Below are 20,108 nucleotides of genomic sequence, written 5' to 3' on the forward strand. Positions count from 1 at the left end.
GTGTATATACTTTTTAGGATATTTTCCAGCTTCCTATCAGCTGGCTCTTTGAGGGCGGCCGTATCAGGAGACGGTAACGCCACCTGTTTTGATAAGCGTGTGAGCGCCTTATCTACCCTAGGGGGTGTTTCCCAACGCGCCCTAACCTCTGGCGGGAAAGGGTATAATGCCAATAATTTTTTAGAAATTAGCAGTTTTTTATCGGGGGAAACCCACGCTTCATCACACACCTCATTTAATTCATCTGATTCAGAAAAACTACGGGTAGTTTTTTCACACCCCACATAATACCCTTTTTTGTGGTACTTGTAGTATCAGAAATGTTCAAAACCTCCTTCATTGCCGTGATCATGTAACGTGTGGCCCTACTGGAAAATACGTTTGTTTCCTCACCGTCGACACTGGAGTCAGTGTCCGTGTCTGGGTCTGTGTCGACCTGAGGTAACGGGCGCTTTAGAGCCCCTGACGGTGTTTGAGACGCCTGGACAGGTATTAACTGTTTTTCCGGCTGTCTCATGTCGTCAACAGTCTTTTGTAAAGTGCTGACGCTATCACGTAATTCCTTCCATAAGACCATCCAGTCAGGTGTCGACTCCCTAGGGGGTGACATCACTATTACAGGCAATTGCTCCGCCTCCATACCATTTTCCTCCTCATACATGTCGACACAGCGTACCGACACACAGCACACACACAGGGAATGCTCTGATAGAGGACAGGACCCCACTAGCCCTTTGGGGAGACAGAGGGAGAGTTTGCCAGCACACACCAGAGCGCTATATATATACAGGGATAACCTTATATAAGTGTTTTTCCCTTATATAGCTGCTGTATTTATTAATTTGCCAAATTAGTGCCCCCCCTCTCTTGTTTTACCCTGTTTCTGTAGTGCAGGACTGCAGGGGAGAGCCAGGGAGCTTCCCTCCAACGGAGCTGTGAGGGAAAATGGCGCTTGTGTGCTGAGGAGATAGGCTCCGCCCCCTTCTCGGCGGCCTTTCTCACGCTTTTTTAAGGAAAAACTGGCAGGGGTTAAATGCATCCATATAGCCCAGGAGCTATATGTGATGTATTTTTAGCCATCTAAGGTGTTTTTATTGCGTCTCAGGGCGCCCCCCCCAGCGCCCTGCACCCTCAGTGACCGGAGTGTGAAGTGTGCTGAGAGCAATGGCGCACAGCTGCGGTGCTGTGCGCTACCTTATTGAAGACAGGACGTCTTCTGCCGCCGATTTTCCGGACCTCTTCTGTCTTCTGGCTCTGTAAGGGGGCCGGCGGCGCGGCTCTGGGACCCATCCATGGCTGGGCCTGTGATCGTCCCTCTGGAGCTAATGTCCAGTAGCCTAAGAAGCCCAATCCACTCTGCACGCAGGTGAGTTCGCTTCTTCTCCCCTTAGTCCCTCGGTGCAGTGAGCCTGTTGCCAGCAGGACTCACTGAAAATAAAAAACCTACTTTAAACTTTTACTCTAAGCAGCTCAGGAGAGCCACCTAGTATGCACCCTTCTCGTTCGGGCACAAAAATCTAACTGAGGCTTGGAGGAGGGTCATAGGGGGAGGAGCCAGTGCACACCAGGTAGTCCCAAAGCTTTTACTTTTGTGCCCAGTCTCCTGCGGAGCCGCTATTCCCCATGGTCCTTACGGAGTTCCCAGCATCCACTAGGACGTCAGAGAAAAGGATTTACCAGTAGGTAACCAAAATCCTATTTTCTCTTACGTCTTTGAGGATGCTGGGGTCCATCATTAGTATCATGGGGATGTACCAAAGTTCCCAGATAACAACCAATCAGATTTATCATTACTGTATTTCATTCTAGAAAATGCTAGAATCTGATTGGTTACTATCGACAACACCACCACTTGTCTTTTATAGTAAATCTATCCCTGACAGTCAGAAGTACAGTAGGTCAGACATTTAATAAATGTATTTCTTATTGATTACTTTACTACTGGCTACTGTATTTTGTTTCCATAACACAGAACAACTCAAAGATTATACAGTGGTAGGAAATACTATACTGCTAAAATGTATTCGTTTATAGATTGCAATTAACAAAAATATTTATAAAACCGGATCATGGAGAAAAACAGCCCACATAGGGCTGCTGCAGAAGTGGGCCCATGTCAGCTGTTACCCCTCCCATATTGTGTGCAAGGCGGTGTGGATCATTGGGTAGACAGTAACTAGGTTGACAGTCATTAGGTTGACCATTATTGGTCGACAGTGACTAGGCAGACACCTTATGTTCCCAGAGATTCCCAATCCCCATGCGCCACATGAATTAGTATAGAAATGAGGGTGGTAATACTTTTGTAACATCCAAGAAAAAAGACAAACCAGCAGCATTCCAAAAGCAGGTGAAAGTCCAACCTTTAAACATGCAATAATAAAAAGCAGAGTCACAGGCAACATTTCAGAAGGAAACAACTTTCTCAAGCCATATCAAGGACAAGAGAAACAGAAAAATTTACATGACAGAAATTGGCACCATGAGCTTTATCCCCATTGGACAGCAACCAGCACTAAAGGGTAATAGTCTGTGGGTGGGAGAGGTCGTCTCTAGCACTGCAGGCATGTAATCACCTCGGTTCTACTAGTTATGAAGTAGGGTAAACATCTTTCCTTTAGCAAAAATATTTCAGATGTATGTTTATCTCCCTTTTAAATGATGCATAGTAACAGTGATGCTGGTCTGTTGGTCTGTACTCCATGGTGGATGATTACTGTATTTAGGAGATTCTTTGCCGCAAATTCCGTGTTGTACGGGGGACATCCATTCTCTGTGAAGATACAAAGCTGTGTTACTAAGACAGAATAGGATACTGAAGTAAAGATAAAGGTAAGATGTATGTGTATGCCCGCATGTAGTGTTAACATGTTACCTAATTAGCGACTTTAACACTCTCTGCACACTGCAGGAATTCAGTCACATGTTTAGAGCAGTTTTCTACCGCTGTCTGGTTCTGTTTCAGGCACTGCTCAAAAGCTGCAAATGGTTCAAGGCACTGAGTGCGGATCTTCTGTATGACGGGACTGCAAAACAGGAAAGTGCAACACGTATACCAGGAGAGCGTCAATGCATGTATAAGCAGGTGTGAAACATATAGCTATCTTTGTCACTCTGTGACGTCACTAGTAATAAAAGATACAAAAATATACTTATGGTGGGTACACACTAGGCGATGTGCTCTATGAGCGACGTTGCCTAGTGTTTCCCCTCCCGCGCTGGGCGGGTGGCGGCAGTGCATACACACTGAGCGATATGATGACCATATCGCTTAATGACATCACGCCGAGGCCAGGCCGTGCAAGCAGCTCTTGGATGACAGTCCAAATTGAGCTGCATGCACGGCCGACAGCGAGGGTCGTTAACGACCCGCGCACGCTCTTCGGCATACACATTTGCAGAGAAAGTAAACAACGTTGCTCCGGAAGGGTGAAAATGAGAGACGTTGTTTACTTTCTCGGCAAGTGTGTATGCACCTTTACTCACACACAAAACAAAAAAAAAATCTACAACACTTCTATTTGAAAACTAATCTCACGTCACAGCTATAGCACACATTAAATTTAAATGAAAACAAATTTGTGCAAGACATTAATTTACTTAACAATGGAAACAATAGCGCACCCCCCTCCCCAATTATTATAATTGACTTATTTATAAGGCGATACAAAGGGTCAGCAGCGCCTTGCAGAATTATGGAAATCAATGGCAAAAGTGAGGCAAGGAAGAGTACATGAGAGACAGGTTCCCTGACCGTGAGAGCTTACATCCTCTCTGAATTCACATGTACAATGTCATCTGAGTATGCAGGCTCCTCCATTATTCTCAATGCTTATGCTCCTCTCTCCTCTATAACCCATATCAAACAGGGACTCTGTTATTTAATTTAACTCCATTAAGTCCCAAAGAGCCAGGAAACCACCATCTTCTCTGAAAAAAAAAAAAAAAAAAGTTGTGGAGGGGGGTTATTTAGGTGCAGTGGTACGTGTACTATCATGCAGGACCCGTTCTGCATGTGCACAAATGGGTCCTGTGACGTTGGAAGCAGGAAGGCAGCATACTGTCAGTGATTGGGAGAAAATAAGAATTTACTCACCAGTAATTCTATTTCTCGTAGTCCGTAGTGGATGCTGGGGACTCCGTAAGGACCATGGGGAATAGACGGGCTCCGCAGGAGACTGGGCACTCTAAAGAAAGATTCAGTACTATCTGGTGTGCACTGGCTCCTCCCACTATCACCCTCCTCCAGACCTCAGTTAAGGAAACTGTGCCCGGAAGAGCTGACATTATAAGGAAAGGATTTTGAAATCCAGGGTAAGACTCAAACCAGCCACACCAATCACACTGTACAACTTGTGATAAACATACCCAGTTAACAGTATGAACAACAACTGAGCAACACTCAACCGATGCCACATAAACATAACCCTTTGTTAAGCAATAACTATATACACGTATTGCAGAGAGTCCGCACTTGGGACGGGCGCCCAGCATCCACTACGGACTACGAGAAATAGAATTACCGGTGAGTAAATTCTTATTTTCTCTAACGTCCTAGTGGATGCTGGGGACTCCGTAAGGACCATGGGGATTATACCAAAGCTCCCAAACGGGCGGGAGAGTGCGGATGACTCTGCAGCACCGAATGGGCAAACACAAGGTCCTCCTCAGCCAGGGTATCAAACTTATAGAATTTTGCAAATGTGTTTGAACCCGACCAAGTAGCAGCTCGGCAAAGCTGTAATGCCGAGACCCCTCGGGCAGCCGCCCAAGATGAGCCCACTTTCCTTGTGGAATGGGCTTTCACCAATTTCGGCTGCGGCAATCCCGCCGCAGAATGAACCTGCTGAATCGTGTTACAGATCCAGCGAGCAATAGTCTGCTTTGAAGCAGGAGCACCCAGCTTGTTGGATGCATACAGGATAAACAGCGAGTCAGTTTTCCTGACTCCAGCTGTTCTAGATACATAAATCTTCAAAGCCCGGACTACGTCCAGCAACTTGGAGTCCTCCAAGTCACGAGTAGCCGCAGGCACCACAATAGGTTGGTTCAAATGAAAAGATGACACCACCTTTGGCAGAAACTGCGGACGAGTCCGCAATTCTGCCCTGTCCATATGGAAAACCAGATAGGGGCTTTTACATGACAAAGCCGCCAATTCTGATACACGCCTAGCCGAAGCTAAAGCCAACAGCATGACCACTTTCCACGTGAGATACTTTAGGTCCACAGTTTTAAGTGGCTCAAACCAGTGGGATTTCAGGAAATCCAACACCATGTTAAGATCCCAAGGTGCCACTGGTGGCACAAAAGGGGGCTGAACATGCAGCACTCCCTTAACAAACGTCTGAACCTCAGGCAGTGAAGCCAGTTCTTTTTGAAAGAAAATGGATAGGGCCGAAATCTGGACCGTTATGGATCCTAATTTTAGGTCCATAGTCACTCCTGACTGTAGGAAGTGCAGGAATCGACCCAGTTGGAATTCCTCTGTAGGGGCCTTCCTGGCCTCACACCAAGCAACATATTTTCGCCATATACAGTGATAATGTTTTGCTGTCACATCTTTCCTAGCCTTTATCAGCGTAGGAATAACTTCATCCGGAATGCCCTTTTCCGCTAGGATCCGGCGTTCAACCGCCATGCTGTCAAACGCAGCCGCGGTAAGTCTTGGAACAGACAGGGCCCTTGATGTAACAGGTCTTGTCTGAGAGGCAGAGGCCACGGGTCCTCTGTGAGCATTTCTTGCAGTTCCGGGTACCAAGTCCTTCTTGGCCAATCCGGAGCAATGAATATTGTTCTCACTCTTCTTTTTCTTACAATTCTCAGCACCTTGGGTATGAGAGGAAGAGGAGGAAACACATAGACCGACTGGAACACCCATGGTGTTACCAGCGCGTCCACAGCTATCGCCTGAGGGTCCCTTGACCTGGCGCAATATCTTTTTAGCTTTTTGTTGAGGCGGGACGCCATCATGTCCACCTGTGGCAGTTCCCACCGCTGTGCAATCTGCATGAAGACCTCTTGATGAAGTCCCCACTCTCCCGGGTGGAGATCGTGTCTGCTGAGGAAGTCTGCTTCCCAGTTGTCCACTCCCGGAATGAACACCGCTGACAGTGCTTGCACGTAATTCTCTGCCCAACGAAGAATCCTGGTGGCTTCCGCCATCGCCACCCTGCTTCTTGTGCCGCCCTGGCGGTTTACATGAGCCACTGCGGTGATGTTGTCTGACTGAATCAGCACCGGTTGGTTGCGAAGCAGAGGCTCCGCTTGACTCAGGGCGTTGTATATGGCCCTTAGTTCCAGGATATTTATGTGCAGACAAGCCTCCCGACTTGACCACAACCCTTGGAAGTTTCTTCCCTGAGTGACTGCCCCCCATCCTCGGAGGCTCGCATCCGTGGTCACCAGGACCCAGTCCTGTATGCCGAATCTGCGGCCCTTGAGAAGGTGAGCACTCTGCAGCCACCACAGAAGAGACACCCTGGCCCTCGGGGACAGGGTGATCAGCCGATGCATCTGAAGATGCGATCCGGACCACTTGTCCAACAGATCCCACTGAAAGATCCTTGCATGGAACCTGCCGAAGGGAATGGCTTCGTATGAGGCCACCATCTTTCCCAGTACTCGCGTGCAGTGATGCACAGACACCTGTTTCAGTTTTAAGAGGCCTCTGACTAGAGTCACGAGCTCTTGAGCCTTCTCCGCCGGGAGAAACACCTTCTTCTGGTCCGTGTCCAGAATCATGCCCAGAAAGGGCAGACGCGTCGTAGGAATCAGCTGTGATTTGGGGATATTCAGGATCCAGCCGTGCTGTTGCAACACTTCCTGAGAGTGTGCTACGCTGATCAACAACTGCTCTCTGGACCTCACCTTTATTAGGAGATCGTCCAAGTATGGGATAATTGTGACTCCTCGCTTTCTCAGGAGCACCATCATTTCTGCCACTACCTTGGTAAATATTCTCGGTGCCGTGGAGAGCCCAAACGGCAACGTCTGGAATTGGTAATGACAGTCCTGTACCACAAATCTGAGGTATTCCTGATGAGGTGGATAAATAGGGACATGCAAGTAAGCATCCTTGATGTCCAGAGACACCATAAAATCCCCCTCTTCCAGGCTTGCAATGACCGCTCTGAGCGATTCCATTTTGAACTTGAATGTCCTCAGATAAATGTTCAGGGATTTTAAATTCAAGATGGGTCTGACCGAACCGTCCGGTTTCGGTACTACAAACATAGTGGAATAGTAACCCCTTCCCTGTTGAAGGAGAGGAACCTTTACAACCACCTGCTGGAGGTATAGATTGTGAATTGCTGCCAGCACCACCTCCCTTTCCCTGGGGGAAGCTGGCAAGGCCGATTTTAGGTAACGGTGAGGGGGCGTCACCTCGAATTCCAGCTTGTATCCCTGAGACACAACTTGTATAGCCCAAGGATCCACCCGTGAGCGAACCCACTGGTGGCTGAAATGTCGGAGACGCGCCCCCACAGCTCCTGGCTCCGCCTGTGGAGCCCCAGCGTCATGCGGTGGATTTAGTGGAAGCCGGGGAGGACTTTTGTTCCTGGGAACTAGCTGCGTGGTGCAGCCTTTTTCCTTTACCCCTGCCTCTGGCAAGAAAAGATGCACCTCTGACTTTCTTGCTCTTTTGCGAACGAAAGGACTGCATTTGGTAATACGGTGCTTTCTTAGGCCGTGGAGGGACATAAGGCAAGAAATTTGACTTCCCAGCCGTAGCTGTGGAAACTAGGTCGGAGAGACCGTCCCCAAATAACTCCTCACCCTTATAAGGTAAAACCTCCATGTGTTTTTTAGAGTCGGCATCTCCTGTCCATTGCCGAGTCCATCAGACCTTCCTGGCAGAAATGGACATTGCGTTTACTCTAGAGCCCAGCAGGCAAATGTCCCTCTGGGCATCCCGCATATATAGGACCGCGTCCTTGATATGTGCCAGGGTCATCAGAACAGAGTCCCAGTCCAGGGTATCTAACTCCTCAGACAGAGTATCCGTCCATGCCGCTACCGCACTACACATCCAAGCCGAAGCAATTGCTGGCCTCAGCAGTGTACCAGAATGTGTGTAAACAGACTTCAGGATAGCTTCCTGCTTTCTATCCGCATGATCCCTTAGGGCGGCCGTATCCTGAGACGGCAGGGCCACCTTTTTAGACAAGCGCGTCAACGCCTTGTCTACCCTGGGTGAGGATTCCCAGCGTAACCTGTCCGTTGGCGGGAAAGGATACGCCATCAGTAATCTTTTGGAAATCACTTGCTTCCTATCAGGGGAATCCGATGCTTTTTCACATAATTCATTCAATTCATGTGACGGGGGAGAAGTCACTTCTTGCTTTTTCTCCCCATACATATAAATCCTCTTGTCAGGGACAGGATTCTCCTCAGAAAATAAGATTTTACTTACCGATAAATCTATTTCTCATAGTCCGTAGTGGATGCTGGGGACTCCGTCAGGACCATGGGGGATAGCGGCTCCGCAGGAGACAGGGCACAAAAGCAAGCTTTTAGGATCACATGGTGTGTACTGGCTCCTCCCCCTATGACCCTCCTCCAAGCCTCAGTTAGGTACTGTGCCCGGACGAGCGTACACAATAAGGAAGGATCTTGAATCCCGGGTAAGACTCATACCAGCCACACCAATCACACCGTACAACTTGTGATTTGAACCCAGTTAACAGTATGATAACAATGAAGTAGCCTCTAAAAAAGATGGCTCACAACAATAATAACCCGATTTTTTGTAACAATAACTATGTACAAGTAATGCAGACAATCCGCACTTGGGATGGGCGCCCAGCATCCACTACGGACTATGAGAAATAGATTTATCGGTAAGTAAAATCTTATTTTCTCTAACGTCCTAGTGGATGCTGGGGACTCCGTCAGGACCATGGGGATTATACCAAAGCTCCCAAACGGGCGGGAGAGTGCGGATGACTCTGCAGCACCGAATGAGAGAACTCCAGGTCCTCCTCAGCCAGGGTATCAAATTTGTAGAATTTTGCAAACGTGTTTTCCCCTGACCAAGTAGCTGCTCGGCAAAGTTGTAAAGCCGAGACCCCTCGGGCAGCCGCCCAAGATGAGCCCACCTTCCTTGTGGAATGGGCATTTACAGATTTTGGCTGTGGCAGGCCTGCCACAGAATGTGCAAGCTGAATTGTACTACAAATCCAACGAGCAATAGTCTGCTTAGAAGCAGGAGCACCCAGCTTTTTGGGTGCCTACAATATAAACAGCAAGTCAGACTTTCTGACTCCAGCCGTCCTGGAATTATATATATATATATATATATTTTCAGGGCCCTGACAACGTCTAGCAACTTGGAGTCCTCCAAGTCCCTAGTAGCCGCAGGCACCACAATAGGTTGTTTCAGGTGAAACGCTGACACCACCTTAGGAAGAAACTGGGGACGAGTCCGCAGTTCTGCCCTGTCCGAATGGAAAATCAAATATGGGCTTTTGTAAGACAAAGCCGCCAATTTTGACAATCGCCTGGCCGAGGCCAGGGCCAACAGCATGGTCACTTTCCATGTGAGATATTTCAAATCCACAGATTTGAGTGGTTCAAACCAATATGATTTGAGGAATCCCAACACTACGTTGAGATCCCACGGTGCCACTGGAGGCACACAAGGGCTGTATATGCAATACTCCCTTGACAAACGTCTGGACTTCAGGACTTGAAGCCAATTCTTTCTGGAAGAAAATCTATAGGGCCGAAACTTGAACCTTAATGGACCCCAATTTGAGGCTCATAGACACTCCTGTTTGCAGGAAGTGCAGAAATCGACCTAGTTGAAATTTTTTCGTGGGGCCTTCCTGGCCTCACCCACGCAACATATTTTTACCACATGTGGTGATAACGTTGTGCAGTCACCTCCTTCCTGGCTTTGACCAGGGTAGGTATGACCTCTTCCGGAATGCCTTTTCCCTTAGGATCCGGCGTTCAAACCGCCATGCCGTCAAACGCAGTCGCGGTAAGTCTTGGAACAGACAAGGTCCCTGCTGGAGCAGGTCCTTTCTTAAAGGCCCATGCCACGGTTCCTCTTGGAACAGACATGGTACTTGCTGAAAGCAAATCCTTCTTAGCTCCCGAGGCCATTAGTCCTCTGTGAGCATCTCTTGAAGTTCCGGTTACCAAGTCCCTCTTGGCCAATCCGGAGCCACTAGTATAGTTCTTACTCCTCTATGTCTTATAATTCTCAATACCTTGGTTATGAGAAGCAGAGGAGGGAACACATACACCGACTGTTACACCCACGGTGTTACCAGGACGTCCACAGCTATCGCCTGAAGGTCTCGTGACCGGGCGCAATACCTGTCCCATTTTTTGTTCGGGCGGGACGCCATCATGTCCACCTTTGGTCTTTCCCAACGGTTCACAATCATGCGGAAAACTTCCCGATGAAGTTCCCACTCTCCCGGGTGGAGGTCGTGCCTGCTGAGGAAGTCTGCTTCCCAGTCGTCCACTCCCGGAATGAACACTGCTGACAGTGCTATCACATGATTTTCCGCCTAGCGAAAAATCCTTGCAGTTTTGCCACTGCCCTCCTGCTTCTTGTGCCGCCCTTTCTGTTTACGTGGGCGACTGCCGTGATGTTATCCCACTGGATCAATACCGGCTGACCTTGAAGCAGAGGTCTTGCTAAGCTTAGAGCATTATAAATTTGCTCTTAGCTCCAGTATATTTATGTGGAGAGAATTCTCCAGACTTGATCACACTCCTTGTGTGACTGCTCCCCAGCCTCTCAGGCTGGCCTCCGTGGTCACCAGCATCCAATCCTGAATGCCGAATCTGCGGCCCTCTAGAAGATGAGCACTCTGTAATCACCACAGGAGAGACACCCTTGTCCTTGGATATAGGGTTATCCGCTGATGCATCTGAAGATGCGATCCGGACCATTTGTCCAGCAGATCCCACTGAAGAGTTCTTGCGTGAAATCTGCCGAATGGAAGCGCTTCGTAATAAGCCACCATTTTTACCAGGACTCTTGTGCAATGATGCACTGACACTTTTCCTGGTTTTAGGAGGATCCCGATTAGCTCGGATAACTCCCTGGCTTTCTCCTCTGGGAGAAACACCTTTTCCTGGACTGTGTCCAGAATCATCCCTAGGACCAGCAGACGTGTCGTCGGAACAACTGCGGTTTTGGAATATTTAGAATCCACCCGTGCTGTCGTAGAACTACTTGAGATAGTGCTACTCCGACCTCCAACTGTTCTCTGGACCTTGTTCTTATCAGGAGGTCGTCCATTTTCTTTGAAGACGAATCCTCCTTTCGGTCATTACCTTGGTAAGGACCCGGGGTGCCTTGGACAATCCAACGGCATCGTCTTGAAACTGATAGTGACAGTTCTGTACCACGAACCTGAGGTACCCTTGGTGAGAAAAGGCAAATTTTGGGACATGGAGGTAAGCATCCCTGATGTCCCGGGACACCATATAGTCCCCTTGTTCTTTGCTATCACTGCTCTGAGTGACTCCATCTGGATTTGAACCCTTGCAAGTGTTCAAATTTTTCAGATTTAGAATAGGTCTCACCTAGCCTTCAGTACCACCATATAGTGTGGAGTAATACCCCTTTCCTTGTTGTCGGAGGGGTAATTTTATTATCACCTGCTGGGAATACAGCTTGTGAATTGTTTTCAATACTGCCTCCCTGTCGGAGGGAGACATTGGTACAGCAGACTACAGGAACCTGCGAGGGGGGAAACCTCTCGACATTCCAATCTGTACCCCTTGGATACTACTTGTAGGATCCAGGGGTCCTGTACGGTCCCAGCGTCATGCTGAGAACTTGGTAGAAGCGGTGGAGGGCTTCTGTTCCTGGGAATGGGCTGCCTGCTGCAGTCTTCTTCCCTTTCCTCTATCCCTGGGCAGATATGACTCTTATAGGGACGAAAGGACTGAGGCTGAAAAGACGGTGTCTTTTTCTGCAGAGATGTGACTTAGGGTAAAAAACGGTGGATTTTCCAGCAGTTGCCCTGGCCACCAGGTCCCATGGACCGACCCCAAATAACTCCTCCCCTTTATACGGCAATACATCTTTGTGCCGTTTGGAATCTGCATCACCTGACCACTGTCGTGTCCATAAACATCTTCTTGCAGATATGGACATCGCATTTACTCTTGATGCCAGAGTGCAAATATCCCTCTGCGCATCTCGCATATATAGAAATGCATCCTTTAAATGCTCTATAGTCAATAAAATACTGTCCCTGTCAAAGGTATCAATATTTTTAGTCAGGGAATCCGACCAAGCCACCTCAGCTCTGCACATCCAGGCTGAGGCGATTGCTGGTCGCAGTATAACACCAGCATGTGTGTGTATACTTTTTAGGATATTTTTCAGCCTCCTATCAGCTGGCTCCTTAAGTACGGCCCTATCCGTAGATGGTACCGCCACTTGTTCTGATAAGCGTGTGAGCGCCTTATCCACCCTGAGGGGTGTTTCCCACCGCGCCTTAACTTCTGGCGGGAAAGGGTATACCGCCAATAATTTTCTATCGGGGGAAACCCACGCATCATCACACACTTCATTTAATTTATCTGATTCAGGAAAAACTACAGGTAGCTTTTTCACCTCACACATAATACCCTTTTTTGTGGTACTTGGAGTATCAGAAATATGTAACACCTCCTTCATTGCCCTTAACGTGTGGCCCTAAAAGAAAATACGTTTGTTTCTTCACCGTCGACACTGAAATCAGTGTCCGTGTCTGGGTCTGTGTCGACCGACTGAGGTAAATGGGCATTTTACAGCCCCTGACGGTGTTTGAGACGCCTGGACAGATACTAATTTGTTCGCCGGCCCTCTCATGTCGTCAACCGGCTTGCAGCGTGTTGACATTGTCACGTAATTTCCATAAATAAGCCATCCATTCCGGTGTCGACTCCCTAGAGAGTGACATCACCATTACAGGCAATTTGCTCCGCCTCCTCACCAATATTTTCCTCATACATGTCGACACACACGTACCGACATACAGCACACACATAGGGAATGCTCTGATAGAGGACAGGACCCACTAGCCCTTTGGGGAGACAGAGGGAGAGTTTGCCAGCACACACCAAAACGCTATAATTATCCAGGGACAACCTTTATATAAGTGTTCCTTTTATAGCATTTTAATATATATACATATCGCCAAATCAGTGCCCCCCCCCTCTCTGTTTTAACCCTGTTTCTGTAGTGCAGTGCAGGGGAGATCATGGGAGCCTTCCCACCAGCCTTTCTGTGAGGGAAAATGGCGCTGTGTGCTGAGGAGAATAGGCCCCGCCCCCTTTTCGGCGGGCTTCTTCTCCGGAGTTTTAGATATCTGGCAGGGGTTAAATACATCCATATAGCCTCAAGGGCTATATGTGATGTATTTTTCGCCATACAGGTATTATACATTGCTGCCCAGGGCGCCCCCCCCCAGCGCCCTGCACCCTCCGTGACCGCTGTGTGAAGTGTGCTGACAACAATGGCGCACAGCTGCAGTGCTGTGCGCTACCTGATGAAGACTGAGAGTCTTCTGTCGCCTGGTTCCGGACCTCTTCATCTTCAGCATCTGCAAGGGGGGTCGGCGGCGCGGCTCCGGGACGAACCCCAGGGCGAGCCCTGTGTTCCGACTCCCTCTGGAGCTATGTCCAGTAGCCTAAGAATCCAATCCATCCTGCACGCAGGTGAGTTGAAAATCTCTCCCCTAAGTCCCTCGATGCAGTGAGCCTGTTGCCAGCAGGACTCACTGAAAATAAAGAACCTAAAAACTTTTTCTAAGCAACTCTTTAAGAGAGCCACCTAGATTGCACCCTTCTCGGCCGGGCACAAAAACCTAACTTAGGCTTGGAGGAGGGTCATAGGGGGAGGAGCCAGTACACACCATGTGATCCTAAAAGCTTGCTTTTGTGCCCTGTCTCCTGCGGAGCCGCTATCCCCCATGGTCCTGACGGAGTCCCCAGCATCCACTAGGACGTTAGAGAAATGTGTAATACATCCTTCATTGCCACAATCATGTAGCGGATAGCCTTAGTCATTTTAGGCTGCAACTTTGCATCATCGTCGTCGACACTGGAATCAGATTCCGTGTCGACATCTGTGTCAACTAACTGGGATATTGGGCGCTTTTGAGACCCTGACGGCCTCTGCGCTGTGGGAGCAGGCATGGGTTGAGACCCCGACTGTCCCACGGCTACAGCTTTATCCAATCTGTTATGTACGGAGCTTACATTATCATTTAACACCTTCCACATATCCATCCAATCCGGTGTCGGCCCCGTCGGGGGCGACAACACATCTGTTTGCACTTGTTCTGCCTCCACATATCCTTCCTCAAACATGTCGACACAGGCGTACCGACACACCGCACACATACAGGGAATGCTCTGACTGAGGACAGGACCCCACAAAGGCTTTTGGGGAGACAGAGAGACAGAGAGAGAGTATGCCAGCACACACCCCCAGCGCTATATAACCCAGGAATTACACAGTACTTTAGTGTTTAGCCGGTAGCTGCTGTTTTTATAAATATATATCTGCGCCTAAATTTATGTGTCCCCCCTCTCTTTTTTACCCTCTAATGCACCTGTATACTGCAGGGGAGAGCCTGGGGAGCGTCCTTCCAGCGGAGCTGTGAAGAGAAAATGGCGCTGGTGTGCTGAGGAAGAAGGCCTCGCCCCCTCAGTGGCGGGCTTCTGTCCTGCGTCTTATGTGTAAAAATGGCGGGGGCTCGCAAATATATACAGTGCCTGACTGTATATATGTGTACTTTTGCCATCAGGTATCTTAATTGCTGCCCAGGGCGCCCCCCCCCTGCGCCCTGCACCCTACAGTGACCGGAGTGTGCGGGTGTGCTGTGGGAGCAATGGCGCACAGCTGCAGTGCTGTGCGCTACCTTTAGTGAAGACAGGAGTCTTCTGCCGCCGATTTCAATGTCTTCATGCTTCTGTACTTCTGGCTCTGTGAGGGGGACGGCGGCGCGGCTCCGGGAACGGACGATCAAAGTTAGGTTCCTGTGTTCGATCCCTCTGGAGCTAATGGTGTCCAGTAGCCTAAGAAGCGCAACCTAGCCACAGTTAGTAGGTTTGCTTCTCTCCCCTCAGTCCCACGTAGCAGAGAGTCTGTTGCCAGCAGAAGCTCTCTGAAAATAAAAAACCTGACAAAATACTTTCTTTTCTAGCAAGCTCAGGAGAGCCCACTAGGAGCACCCAGCTCTGGCCGGGCACAGATTCTAACTGAGGTCTGGAGGAGGGGCATAGAGGGAGGAGCCAGTGCACACCAGATAGTACTGAATCTTTCTTTAGAGTGCCCAGTCTCCTGCGGAGCCCGTCTATTCCCCATGGTCCTTACGGAGTCCCCAGCATCCACTAGGACGTTAGAGAAACACAGATTTACAAGTAACATTAAAGACGCCATCATGTTGGTGTCTGGCTGATCCCTTCTGTCCACAACAGGTATCGGGATCCCGGCGCTTGGGATGCTGGCAATCATACTACCGACAGCCGCACCCCGATGCTTAGGATCCCGACATGTAGTAGGTGATATACAATCTCTAATCCCCAAACCCCCTAAACCTTCTTTTCTGCAGTCTGATCCTAATATCAACCCGCAGCCTAACCCTAACCCTCCCAGATGGTGCCTAACCCTAATCACCTGTTCCCGCAGCCTAAACCTAACCCTCCCTCCCCTGCAGCCTAACCCTAATCCTCCCTGGGAGTGCCTGACCCTAAATCCCGCTCCCCGCAGCCTAACCCTAACCCTCCCAGATGGTGCCTAACCCTAATCACCTGTTCCCGCAGCCTAAACCTAACCCTCCCTCCCCTGCAGCCTAACCCTAATCCTCCCTGGGAGTGCCTGACCCTAAATCCCGCTCCCCGCAGCCTAACCCTAACGCTCCCCCGGGGGTGCGTAACCCTGAATCCCCCTCCCCACAGCCTAACCCTAAGTCCCCCTCTCCGCAGCCTAACCCCAACCCCCCCATCCCCCACAGCCTAACACTAACCCTTGCCTGGCAGCCTAAACCTACCTCTCCACCGTTAGGCGCTGGGATAATGATCAATGTCAGGATCCCAGCTACGGCATTCCAAGTAGTGTTGGGATTACGGCGTCGGCTATACAGATAAGGAAAGAGAAGGAGCTGCTGCTAAGTCTGCTTCTTTTGCTGGGTTACTGCTCATGGGGTGAGGCCGCCAAGAGGAGGTGCCAGGCTGCCAGGGAACTGCACCTCCCCAGGGCCCAACAAGTACCAGACACCTACACGATCGGTACTGTAACTATGTAGTACAATAAGCTGCAGGACATTTTTATTTTACAAGAATGTGCTATGGAAAGTAAGCTCACCCCCTTCCTACAAAACAAATAAACAATTATTACATTTATGATATACTCTAGGCCAGTGACATGAGGCAGGTGAGGCAGGGCCTTTCCTGTCATACTAACGTTTGTGCCAGTGTTTTGACTGTGTAAAGTATATGAAAAATACAAAGAACTTGTTAGAAATATCTTCTTTGTATTATTCTAATGATTTTTATAGCCAAAACTCTAGAGTAAAAATTCTATGGCAGGTGAGGCAGTGTCCTCCTCCACACACCTATGATCAAAACTCACCAGATTTCCAGGAGTTTATAGTGCTGCACCTGTGTATAATGCCCAGATGCACCCTTGGGTTCATATATTGTGTGTAAATGTGGCTCTGATGCACGTCCCTGCAGTCTAGGCCTATGGTATGTTATTTATATGACAGTTATCACTTTACTCCACTTTCACTCTCCTCTTTATTTCCAAAGCTGCCCCAACACACGCCTTTTCAAAATAAGATTTTACTCACGGGTAAATCTATTTCTCGTAGTCCGTAGTGGATGCTGGGACTCCGTAAGGACCATGGGGAATAGCGGCTCCGCAGGAGACTGGGCACAACTAAAGAAAGCTTTAGGACTACCTGGTGTACACTGGCTCCTCCCACTAAGACCCTCCTCCAGACCTCAGTTAGGATACTGTGCCCGGAAGAGCTGACACAATAAGGAAGGATTTTGAATCCCGGGTAAGACTCATACCAGCCACACCAATCACACCGTATAACTTGTGATACTATACCCAGTTAACAGTATGAAATATAACTGAGCCTCTCAACAGATGGCTCAACAATAACCCTTTAGTTAGGCAATAACTATATACAAGTATTGCAGACAATCCGCACTTGGGATGGGCGCCCAGCATCCACTACGGACTACGAGAAATAGATTTACCGGTGAGTAAAATCTTATTTTCTCTGACGTCCTAAGTGGATGCTGGGACTCCGTAAGGACCATGGGGATTATACCAAAGCTCCCAAACGGGCGGGAGAGTGCGGATGACTCTGCAGCACCGAATGAGCAAACTCTAGGTCCTCCTCAGCCAGGGTATCAAACTTGTAGACTCTTGCAAAAGTGTTTGAACCCGACCAAGTAACAGCTCGGCAAATTTGTAAAACCGAGACCCCTCGGGCAGCCGCCCAAGAAGAGCCCACTTTCCTCGTGGAATGGGCTTTTACAGATTTAGGGTGCGGCAGTCCAGCCGCAGAATGTGCAAGTTGAATCGTGCTACAGATCCAGCGAGCAATAGTCTGCTTAGAAGCAGGAGCACCCAGCTTGTTGGGTGCATACAGGATAAATAGCGAGTCAGTTTTCCTGACTCCAGCCGTCCTGGAAACATATATTTGTCAGGGCCCTGACTACGTCCAGTAACTTGGAATCCTCCAAGTCCCAAGTAGCCGCAGGCACCACAATAGGTTGGTTCACATGAAAAACTGATACCACCTTAGAAAGGAATTGGGAACGAGTCCTCAATTCCGCCCTATCCATATAAAAAAATTAGATAAGGGCTTTTGCATGATAAAGCCGCTAATTCTGATACACGCCTGGCCGACGCCAAGGCCAACAGCATGACCACTTTCCACGTGAGGTATTTTAGCTCCACGGATTTAAGTGGCTCAACCCAATGCGACTTCAGGAAATCCAACACCACGTTGAGATCCCACGGTGCCCCTGGAGGCACAAACGGGGGCTGACTATGCAGCACTCCCTTAACAAAAGTCTGAACTTCAGGCAGTGAAGTCAGTTCTATTTTGGAAGAAAATCGATAGAGCCGAAATCTGGATCTTAATGGAAACCAATTTTAGGCCCATAGTCACCCCTGACTGTAGGAAGTGCAGAAATCGACCTAGCTGAAATTCCTCCGTTGGGGCCTTCCTGGCCTCACAGCACGCAACATATTTCCGCCATATGCGGTGATAATGGTTTGCGTTCACTTCTTTTCTAGCTTTAATTAGCGTAGGAATAACTTCTTCCGGAAAGCCCTTTTCCTTCAGGATCCGGCGTTCAACCGCCATGCCGTCAAACGCAGCCGCGGTACGTCTTGGAACAGACAGGCCCCCTGCTGCAGCAGGTCCTGTCTGAGCGGCAGAGGCCATGGGTCCTCCGAGATCATTTCTTGGAGTTCTGGGTACCAAGCTCTTCTTGGCCAATCCAGAACAATGAGTATAGTTCTTACTCCTCTCCTTCTTATTATTCTCATTACCCTGGGTATGAGAGGCAGAGAAGAGAACACATACACCGACTGGTACACCCACGGTGTTACCAGAGCGTCCACAGCTATCGCCTGAGGGTCCCTTGACCTGGCGCAATATCTTTTTAGCTTTTTGTTGAGGCGGGACGCCATCATGTCCACCTGTGGACTTTCCCAACGGTGTACAATCATTTGGAAGACTTCTGGATGAAGTCCCCACTCTCCCGGGTGGAGGTCGTGTCTGCTGAGAAAGTCTGCTTCCCAGTTATCCACTCCGGGAATGAACACTGCTGACAGTGCTAACACATGATTTTCCGCCCATCGGAGAATCCTTGTGGCTTCTGCCATCTCCATCCTGCTTCTTGTGCCGCCCTGTCGGTTTACATGAGCGACCGCCGTGATATTATCTGACTGGATCAGCACCGGCCGGTGTTGAAGCAGGGTCTAGCCTGACTTAGGGCATTGTAAATGGCCCTTAGTTCCAGAATATTTTTGTGTAGGGAAGTCTCCTGACTTGTCCATAGTCCTTGGAAGTTTCTTCCCTGTGTGACTGCCCCCCAGCCTCGAAGGCTGGCATCCGTGGTCACCAGGACCCAGTCCTGTATGCCGAATCGGCGGCCCTCTAGAAGATGAGCACTCTGCAGCCACCACAACAGCGACACCCTGGCCCTTGGAGACAGGGTTATCTGCCGATGCATCTGAAGATGCGACCTGGACCACTTGTCCAACAGATCCCACTGGAAGATCCTTGCATGGGACCTGGCGAATGGAATTTCTTCGTAAGAAGCTACCATCTTTCCCAGGGCTCGCGTGCATTGATGCACCGACACCTGTATTTGTATTAGGAGGTCTCTGTCTAGAGACGACAACTCCTTGGACTTCTCCTCCGTGAGAAACCCTTTTTTCTTGTTCTGTGTCCAGAACCATACCCAGGAACAGTAGACGCGTCGTAGGAACCAGCTGCGACTTTTGAATATTCAGAATCCAGCCGTGCTGTTGTAGCACTTCCCGAGATAGTGCTACTCCGACGAACAACTACTCCCTGGACCTCGCCTTTATAAGGAGATCGTCCAAGTACGGGATAATTATTTCTGCCATTACCTTTCTGGAATTGGTAATGACAATCCTGGTAAGGAGGGTAAATAGGGACATGCAGGTAAGCATCCTTGATGTCCAGTGATACCATGAAATTCTCCAGGCTTGCAATAATCGCCCTGAGCGATTCCATTTTGAACTTGAACCTTCGTATATAAGTGTTCAAGGATTTCAATTTTAGAATGGGTCTCACCGAACCGTCTGGTTTCGGTACCACAAACATTTTGGAATAGTAACCCCGGCCTTGTTGAAGGAGGGGTACCTTGATTTCACCGGCTGGAAGTACAGCTTGTGAATTGCCGCCAGTACTACCTCCCTTTCTCCGAGGGCAGCAGGCAAGGCTGATGTGAGGTAACGGCGAGGGGGAGTCGCCTCGAACTCCAGCTTGTATTCCTGTGATACTACTTGCAGAACCTAGGGATCCGTCTGTGGGCAAGCCCACTGGTCCCTGAAGTTCCCGTGACGCGCCCCCACCGCA

At 49.2% G+C, this 20,108-nt stretch overlaps 1 protein-coding gene across 5 annotated transcripts in view; it reads right to left on the reverse strand.

The window, feature by feature from the left end:
* Positions 1-2,338: 2,338 nt before the first annotated feature.
* The window catches only part of CHCHD5 (coiled-coil-helix-coiled-coil-helix domain containing 5), a 96,827-nt gene continuing 79,057 nt past the window's right edge, over positions 2,339-20,108 (reverse strand). For all 5 annotated transcript variants that reach the window (XM_063931517.1, XM_063931516.1, XM_063931519.1 and 2 more), the window contains exons 4-5: positions 2,876-3,026; positions 2,339-2,773 (exon numbers count right to left, since the gene is read on the reverse strand). In XM_063931517.1, the coding sequence (XP_063787587.1) occupies positions 2,876-3,026 (151 nt within the window). In that variant the 3' untranslated portion in view covers positions 2,339-2,773. The remainder of the gene's footprint in view (positions 2,774-2,875; positions 3,027-20,108) is intronic.

Source organism: Pseudophryne corroboree, chromosome 6 (genome assembly GCF_028390025.1).
Source record: "Pseudophryne corroboree isolate aPseCor3 chromosome 6, aPseCor3.hap2, whole genome shotgun sequence".
NCBI lineage: Eukaryota > Metazoa > Chordata > Amphibia > Anura > Myobatrachidae > Pseudophryne > Pseudophryne corroboree.